The sequence below is a fragment of the Tetrao urogallus genome (genome assembly GCF_951394365.1).
Source record: "Tetrao urogallus genome assembly, chromosome: 2".
In the NCBI taxonomy this organism is placed as follows: Eukaryota; Metazoa; Chordata; class Aves; order Galliformes; family Phasianidae; genus Tetrao; species Tetrao urogallus.
In genome coordinates, this window is record NC_136814.1 from 17354776 (window position 1) to 17364519 (window position 9744).

A 9744-nucleotide genomic window follows, 5' to 3' on the forward strand; every position below is an offset into this window, starting at 1 on the left:
ATAACAGCAAGTGAGATCTTACATCCTGCTTTCAAGATTGCAAGACCTTTAGATATGAAGTTAAAGGAAAAGAATGCCTTCCCAGCTGGCAGTAGGATTCAGGTTCATTCCCTCTACAGACTTGCAGCAATTATAGGTGAGATTCTCAGGCACTTATCAAAAGCAGTTGGTACCATTGCACACCACTCATCTGTGATTCAGTGACCTACAGAAAATGGCCTGGATGGTTTTGGTGAAAGTTAACACAAGCATCACCTAGGAAAATTCTTCACGGGAAGCTACTATGGTCACTACAATAAGTTACTGATAAAAAATCTTTAACAATCTAACAATAAATGTAATAACTGTATCAGAGTGATCTTCTCTAGAGCCTGTCCAGATAGCCAGCACCTCTGCTGCTTCATTCTCCAAAAGTTCTGGCTGACAATTCAGAACCACTGAAGTCAGCTGATGGTTCTCCTAAGTACACATCAGGTGAACTGTCATGTGCTGATTTATATCTGACCCAGGGGTTATGTGGCAGAAGCAGAGGCAGCTGAGGACAGTAAGCACGCTAATGACTGCGACTCAAAACCACTTCTGAAACTGAAATTTCCCCTTCGTATCACTCTTCTTAAAAGCAAGTAAGTGAACGTTCTTGGCCACCAGCAAAAACGGGATACCTAACACATTATTTACCTGTGTGTACTGCAGTGCATTTTTTGCTGGGGGCATGGAAAGGATGAACGATAATTTCTTTGTGACTCTCCAGGGGACAGCTAACTCCTTTCTGGCTCATATATGTTACAAAGGTCACAGTCTCAGCCCCCCTACCTCTTTTGTAGTAATGAAGAAGACTTACAATACTATATGGTTTGCTACTTAGAATGCAGCCTTTCAACAGTGCCTGCTAGGTAAAAAAAAAAAAAAAAAAAAAAAAAAAAATAGGGGAGTAGAAAAGACAATTACTTTCTATTACTAGGGATAATTCCTCTCAGATGCAGTTAAAGTCTCTTAACAGAGTTTTGGTACTCTGTTAAGAGTTAGGTTCTGTGGGATTGTGTCAAAGTTTATGAGACTTGATTGTACTGTACTAATCTATTAGTAATTCCTATTTAGCAGTCTGTTAAAAATGGCTTGGACTTTTGTTTGGTGTTTGAAATGTGAGTATCAGATTGTTTTCTATTGACATACTTCTTCATTTCCTCAGTCTATGCCTCTTACACAATAGCAATAAGCATAAAAGATTTTAGTTCAAGACCTAAATTCTGCATAGAATTCTGTTCTTGCACGTTAAAGGAGCAATGTGTCTAAATCATAACAATTAATGGGATTTACCTCCTTTAAATTACCAGCTTAAAGCCCAACTCTTTTTCCTTTCTGAAACAGGCATACCTTGTAGCTGTTTGGTGGCCATCAGAGGGTTTGGTTCCACCAGGATTTACACTTTGTGGTTTTTAAGCAGACTGTGCTGGAGGTCACCAAAAACCTTACACTGAGTTGTCAGTCAGTAAATCATTTCAATGAATGTTGTTTAAAAAAGAGAGACAGATGGCTGCAATCTTAATTAACTGTGGTGGTGGTGTTTTTTCTACCTACAGTACAGAAACAACTACTTTGGTGCTAATAATTCACTCTACTCTCCATCATGCTCAGTAAAAAAGACTTGCCTTGTTTTGGAGAGGTTTTTGCCTGAGAGAGAGAGAGAGAGAGAGAGACAGATGACATAATGCATGGAAAATCCAGAGTAGGAATAAATTAATAAATGGATTAATCAATGAGATACATAAATTATGCTATGTACCTCACTGTATAGCTTAACAATTTACGGTTCAGCAAATGTAGTTTTTTTATATCTTGCAGTAGTTACATCTTAAGATGTATAGCAGTAGGGTTACTTTTCATGTCTTGGGAACTCATGTCTCTTCGGGACCCATATTTTGAGCAATCAGACAATCAGATGATACCTCATAGACTTCAAAGAAAGCAATCTGGGATTTATCCTAATGTCATTTTTAGCATGCCAGTAGTCGTTCATACTACAACTGTTAAAAAGCTGTTATACAACTTATTGCTCAGACAGTCAATAGCAGAATTAATCTTAATATTTTAATTTTTTTCATGCAGATTCACAATGTTACATCAACAGCTAATAACTGTCTTTGGTGTATTACTAGCTGGAGATCTATGTGCATCTAAAAGCTGCTATTCAGAAGACCGAGTGTCCATGTATAATTCCTGCAACCTCACAAGTGTTCCACCTGTGCCAAAGGACACCGCAAAGCTTTTTCTAACTTACAACTATATCAGACAAGTGACTGCAACTTCATTTCCACTGCTGGAGGATTTGTTTTTGTTGGAAATTGGAACACAACATGTCTTTCCCCTTTACATAGGAAAAGAAGCTTTCAGGAACTTGCCAAACCTTCGTGTCTTGGACCTGGGGTTCAATAACATTCTTCTGCTGGATCTCGATTCTTTTGCGGGGTTGCAACGTTTGACCATACTCCGTCTGTTTCAGAACAACCTTGGAGATTCCATCCTGGAGCAGCGTTACTTTCAAGATTTGAGCTCATTAGAAGAATTGGATCTTTCAGGAAACCAAATCACAAAACTTCATCCACACCCCTTATTTTATAATCTAACCATCTTGAAAGCTGTGGACCTGAAATTCAACAAGATATCCAACCTGTGTGAAAGTAATCTTACCAGCTTCCAAGGAAAACACTTTTCATTTTTCAGCCTCAGTTCTAACACTTTGTATAAGACAGATAAAATGGTCTGGGCCAAATGCCCAAATCCTTTCAGAAATATTACATTTAACTCACTGGACATTAGTGAGAATGGCTGGAGCACAGAGACAGTCCAGTATTTCTGCACAGCTATTAAGGGGACTCAAATCAATTATTTATCATTTCGCTTTCATACAATGGGCTCAGGATTTGGCTTTAATAACTTAAAAAATCCAGATAAGGATACATTTACAGGACTAGCAAGAAGTGATCTTCGTTTGCTTGATATTTCCAATGGATTCATTTTCTCTCTCAATTCTTTAATCTTTCAAAGCCTTGGTAATCTGGAATTTCTAAACCTTTTCAGAAACAAGGTAAATCAAATCCAAAAGCAAGCATTTTTTGGCTTGGAAAACCTAAAAATTCTCAATCTCTCAAGTAACCTTTTAGGTGAGTTGTACGATTATACTTTTGAGGGGCTACACAGTATAATGTATATTGATTTACAGCAAAATCATATTGGGATGATTGGTCAAAAATCTTTCAGTAACTTGGTAAGTCTGAAAATAATTGATCTCCGTGATAATGCCTTAAAAAAACTCCCTTCCTTTCCACATCTGACTACTGCCTTTTTAGGTGACAATAAGCTGAAGTCTGTAGCTCACACAGCAATAGCAGCAACACATATTGAATTAGAGAGAAATTGGCTCGCAAATCTGGGTGACCTGTATGTTCTTTTCCAAGTTCCAGATATGCAGTATCTCTCCTTAAAACAGAATCGCATCTCTTACTGTGAAAAACGTGTTAATGCTATAGAAAATAACCAGTTGATTTATATGGATCTAGGAGAAAACATGTTACAGCTTGTGTGGGAGAGAGGTTTATGTTTGGATGTGTTCAGGACACTGTCTAAACTTCAGATTCTATTCCTGAACAACAACTACCTTAGTGCTCTTCCACAGGAGATTTTTAGTGGTCTAACATCTCTAAAAATACTTAATCTAGCCTCTAACCTATTGTCTCACCTCTCTCTTGGGGTTTTTCCACGAAGCCTCATAAACCTAAACTTGTCTGGAAACCAGCTTTTTTCCCCTAAGCCTGAAGTCTTTATGACTTTGAGTATTCTGGATATAACACATAACAAGTATGTCTGTGACTGTGCTTTAAAAAGCCTACTAGTGTGGCTAAATGAAACCAATGTAACCCTAGCTGGCTCAGAGTCTGACAGGTACTGTGTGTACCCACCTGCATCAGCAGGGGTACCACTGTCACTTCTGACATATGATGATTGTGATGAAGATGAACTCCAGCAGACAGTCAGGCTCTCAGTATTCATTTTCATTTCTGTCACCCTTCTGATGTTTCTGATGTCAGCCATTATTTTTACTCGCTGCCGGGGGATTTGTTTTGTCTGGTATAAGACCATCACCAAAACTTTGATAGGAAGCCATCCACCAGCAGCAGATACAAGTGAATACATGTATGATGCGTATTTGTGCTACAGCAAAAATGATTTCGAATGGGTCCAGAATTCTTTGCTGAAGCACTTGGATTCACAGTATTTTGATAAGAACAGATTTACTTTGTGCTTTGAGGAACGAGATTTCTTGCCTGGGGAAGAACATATCAACAATATTCGTGATGCTATTTGGAAGAGCAGGAAAACAATTTGTGTTGTTACCAGGCATTTCCTCAAAGATGGGTGGTGTGTAGAAGCCTTTAATTTTGCCCAGAGCAGATACTTCAGTGATTTGAAAGAGGTTCTCATTATGGTAGTAGTTGGGTCACTTTCTCAATATCAACTGATGAAACATAAGCCAATTCGAATTTTTTTACAAAGAAGTCGATATCTGCGTTGGCCTGAAGATTATCAAGATATAGACTGGTTTTTAGATAACCTTTCTTCCCAAATTCTAAAGGAAAAAAAAGTGCAAAAGAACGTCAGTGGTATAGAGCTGCAAACTGTAGCAACAGTCTCACGCTGACAGTTGATGGGTCTCTAGCTTTCTCAATACTTTCTATTCTAGCTGTGCTATGGGAGGACAAAACAGATCTGCTTTATCCTTTCCTGAAAAAGCAGGTAGAGAGATTCATTTTAAATCCTACTAAACTTGGAAACAACTTGAGAGCTAAGAAAGTGCAATTATTTTATGGAATGTGGCACTTATTTTCAGAAGAATTAAATGAATCGCAAATGCCTCACATTTTGGATGCTCAGCTTCAAACAACTTACTATTGATTTTCAGAATGTTAAATACTTCCAGGTCTCTGTTTCAGTGACAGGAAGATGCCCATTTTTATTTTGTTTTTTATTCTTTTCAAAAAGAGACCACTGTACTGTGTGGGAGTGCCTTACAACTTTATGTTTTAAAATGGTGCTATATAGATTTTGTTTCTTTTCTATTCAGCTAGGCTTAGATTCTCAACTGCAACACACAGCCTTTGAACTTCATTCATTTCTTTCCCCTTTTCAATTCTTCTGCTTGGTGGTGAAGCCACAGTTACTGGGATGCTTCATTTGTTGCTGTTCCAATTGGTCATTTTCTCAGCTGCCTCCCACTGTGCAGAGAGAAGCAGGTATCCCCTTCAGATCGGAAGCAAGCCTGAAAACCAAACAGGAAACTACCTCCATAGCCATAAGTGGCTCCCGGGAAGCTTCCACATTCTATGGATGGAATATATGGATAACTTGTTTGTCTTGTGGGTTGTTCTTGGTATGTCCTGTATCTTGATCAATTAAGATCTTTTTTTTCTGATTCTATTGAAATAGTTTTCTAGAGGCATAAATATCTGGTATGCTCTTTCTTCCTCTTACCTTTCTTTTCTTAGGTATGCATCTGCAGGGGGACATTCAGGGTCATTTTAATAAAAAGTCTGATCTATCATTGCTGTGGTTTAACAACTGCAGCTCAGCACTGTGCAGCTGCTTGCTCAGCCTCACCAAAATAATTCCAGTACGGGCTAGGTAAGTTCTTCTCTGTAGTGAAGATGCAGGAATGGATGGGTTTACAAAATGGTCATGTCTTGACCTGAGCTGCAAACAAAAACTACCATCTTAACTATTTTCATAGAAATAAGAAGGTACAATCCACTTCATGTGAATGCAGCTGTTTGAGTATAGAAGCACTTGTGACTGATCTAATTTACTTTCAATATTCTATTAATACAAGTACTACAGTGAAATATTATTTCTGTCTCAATCAGTGTAGGCATCCATGAACAGAAAAGGGCTAAACCTTGTAAAGTTTGCTTGGGGCAGAGGGATTGAAAAAGGGACCAGGCTGTGCTCAGGAAGCCCTGGGTGTCGCTGTTGGCTCAAGTAACGGCGAGGGTTTCTCTACACTCCTGCCTCTGTCCATTGCAGCCACTGACATTACAGACAAAAGCTGCTGCAGAAGGTCAGAGAAAGAAGCAGCAGTCTCAGCTTTCCAGAGACCCTGCAGGCTGTTAGGAAAGCCATCACTGTGCCTTTCTTTCAGCTCTCTAAAAATGTCAAGCTATTATTTTTTTTTTTTTACTCTAGCCACTGCAAATACTTAAAGGCATTCTTTGAAGTCAGAGGTTATGTCAGAGAGTACTTAACATTATTAAGCATCACTGACAGGCAGCCAAAGGAGGAATGAATCTGTACAATCAAGATCATGTGCAGGTCTAGACTGTTAGCTGAGGCATCTGCACATGGTGTAAGACATGGCAATTCTAAAAGCATACTTAAATTACATCTGTATGACTTTCACAGAACATTTTTCGTTGTAGTAATAGAATGCCCTCTCCAGTTTGGGCCTTACTCTGTACTTATAAGACACTCTTATCGTTTCAGATACTTAAAATTTAATTCAGATAACATATGGAGGAACTACTGAATATAAGTAGATATAGTTTGCCAAGATGGTTTTAGCCAAGGCTTTGCCATTCTGTTTTAAATCCTTCTCTCTACTGTTTTTGCCATGGGTGGGAGGCTGCTAGATCTAACTTGCATGTACTTCAGACTTTGAACAGATCTGACTTTTTACATAAAAGTAATGAAGACTTTGGATGAAATTTCACCGTGTGCCTCCATCTTTGTATACAATTTTGGAAGTGTAAAGTGATCAAAACTGTAAGGACCAGCTGAGAAAACATCCTTATACCACAGAGGTGTCATAAAAATAGAGGAAGCCCAGCCTCAGTCTGCTCTGCAAATTCTGCTCCCAGAGGCTGGCACTGTAAGCTGGATTTTTGCAGAAAATGCTATTGAACCCTTCCTGATTGCAGACTGGTTTGCAGGCATATGAATAAATCCAGGGTGAAACTAATGAAATCTGAAATAACTTTCTTTTTTATCCTTTGTGAAACCACTCCAAGCCTGAGACTCTGAGAACAAATGCAGTCTTCCCAGTTGGCACAGTCTGTCCTATAGACTAAAAAATTGACTTCAAATAGATCATAGGACTCTGATCACCGCCACCATGGAGTCACCTCTTTTAAATGACAAACCAGAGGAACTGTTGAGAAAGGGCTTATGCAGACTTCATACTGCTCTGCTCAGCAGAAATCACAAAAGCATCCTGTACAAAAAAGGAGAACATCTATGCTTGATGAATTAGGGCCATAAATTGAGCTCCAACCTCATAACTATTGATCAGATTCCCTTTAGGCTTGCTGGGAACATTACTGCTCTATTAGAATTTTATGGCTCTTCAGTTAAGGATACTCTCATCAGTTTTACTCACCTTCCTCAGCAGAAGACATTAACTTGCTGGAGAGTGTCCAGAATAGGGTGTGAAGTGTGACACTGGCTCTAAAACAAGCTATTAGGATGGAATCTGGTGAATGCATTTGCAGTAGCACCACGGCAAATATTCAGAGGACAGTGACTCTGTGCCACATGGTATCAGCTGAGATACTTGATGGTACGACTTTGCTTCCACCTACACCAATGTGTATTATAAACTGGTCAAGCAGCCAGTGCAGTTCAAGAGCTACAGTTAGCAAACCTGCCGGGGTCCAAAGTCTACATGGACTCCTACTAAAAGTCAGGGCACTCGGGGCCAGAACCCAGGTTCCACAAACATATTTCTGTGTTGGATAATAAAACTCACCTATAACATGACCACATATAATTTCACATTTTACATGATTATTATTTCACACACATCGAGACCAGGGTTCTGCTCCCCTTCCCATCCACACACAGTGGGCTCATCAAAGTGTCATCCACTCACATTTGCTAACCCCAGTTGCTAATGCCTCCTCAGGGAGATGGTTCAGCATGCTGCTAGAGCTATTGCCTTCTTAATTTACACTTACTATCTGTCATTGCTCCCACTCCAGCAGTTATACTATCTCTGTGGTAGCACAGATAAGACTACAGAGTTCACTCTCTCGAGTGGGACACTTATGCATGTGTTACTCAGAATCATGTTGCCTTTCTTTTTCATGTGCTACATCATTATCTCAGCTCATTTGCTGACTTCTGGGTCTTTCTCAGCATGACAGCTCTCCTACTTCTTACTGCCAGAGACCATCTGGGCTTCAGATTATTGTATGCCACCTTCTCAATTTCATGATACTGAATATTTTACAATGGCTTTTAATGTGTTCTCTTCTTGCTAGAACTGTGAATTTCAGCAGTCCAGTTAAATCACAAAGCAAGACCCATACCTGGCAAAGTACTTACAGCTGAAGAGCAATATACAACTGAGTAGCAGGAGTGAGTGGTAAAAACCACTGCAAATGGAGTAGGAGCAACATCTATGGATCTCTGGGAGATCACCAAAATTAGGAAGGGTATATAAAGCAGCCTAAGCATCTTCAAAAGGGCACTTCATGCCATTCCATTTCATTCCAAGTGGAAACTAGAAGCAAGCAAAGGCAAGAGAAGGAAAAAGATTTAATGTCTGAGTCTGCAAACGGGATCATACAGAATTCTCTCATAAATCAAGTAGATTAAGGAGGACTAGTTCTAGCAAATAGTTGCAAAGTTTCATTGCTCTATACCAAATGCAAGCTTACAGTTGTGTGAAATAAGGCATTCAAAATCAGAAGACTGGTATATTAAAAAACAAACAAACACCAAAAAAAAAACCAACCCCGACAGATTACAAAACAACGATAAGTGTTTGTTATTTGACTCTGTAAGACCACATCTTTACACTTTGTCTGTGATCATGAGGTGGAAATTAATGCAGTCACAGATACAAGAGCCAGTGTTTTAAGAAATAGTCTAAGTATTTAAATACTTTCACTTAAATAGGAAGTGTGAACAAATTAGTCAGGCTTTGAGTAAGGAAGGAACAACTTTAGGAAGATGGTGAAGACAACACAGGCTGTCTTTCCAAGCCTCCCTAGATGGTTGCCTTCAGCACATATGTAATTCAACTATTGAAAATTCTGTAGTTGTTGTTGATAGATAGGCTCAGCAAAAACAAGGCCTTAACTGAAATGAAATAACCTGAAGGAGAAATGACAACATTGCAGACTTCCCACACAGACAAATTCACATCAGTAGTCTTTACAAAAGCTCTGCTGGTGACATTTCCACTAGGCTGCATGTCAGCCTCCAGGAAGCTACAAACGCCTTTGTGATGACAAAGATTTTGTTCTGCTTTGGGATACAAGCACTTTTTGCATATGCACATGTTACATGTTTTCTATTTCATCCCTTGTAAAGATGAGCTGAGCATCTTGGTCTTCATTGTCACTGTGCTGCTCCTGGCAGCCATCAAGATTCCATACAGTGGAACAGAACTGCAGATGCTGCTGCACTGGTATTTCCTTCAACAAAACTTACAAGAGCACATTTTGGGAGCTGAGGTTTACCAGAAGGCCACTGTGAGCACAGACACCAACCACAGAGAACACTCCATGCCAAGCACATAGTAGAAATGTTAAATTCAGACTTTTTATTCAATCTGGTATCATATCTAGGCACTAATGTTGGGCCAACCAAACTCCTCAGTGATTCTCTCTTGCACAAGGATTGAAGGAGGGTTCTCTTCCCTTTCTAACCTTCCTTACCTTTTGCTTTCTGTGCTGTGTGCATACAGTGTAG

At 39.3% G+C, this 9744-nt stretch overlaps 1 protein-coding gene across 1 annotated transcript; it reads left to right on the forward strand.

Annotated features, from left to right (window-relative positions):
- Positions 1-2110: 2110 nt before the first annotated feature.
- TLR5 (toll like receptor 5) lies at positions 2111-4696 on the forward strand (the record flags this gene model as incomplete). Its single annotated transcript, XM_079532729.1, has 1 exon — positions 2111-4696. The coding sequence occupies exon 1, from the start codon at positions 2114-2116 to the stop codon at positions 4694-4696; it is 2583 nt and encodes an 860-aa protein (XP_079388855.1). The 5' UTR covers positions 2111-2113.
- Positions 4697-9744: the final 5048 nt, after the last annotated feature.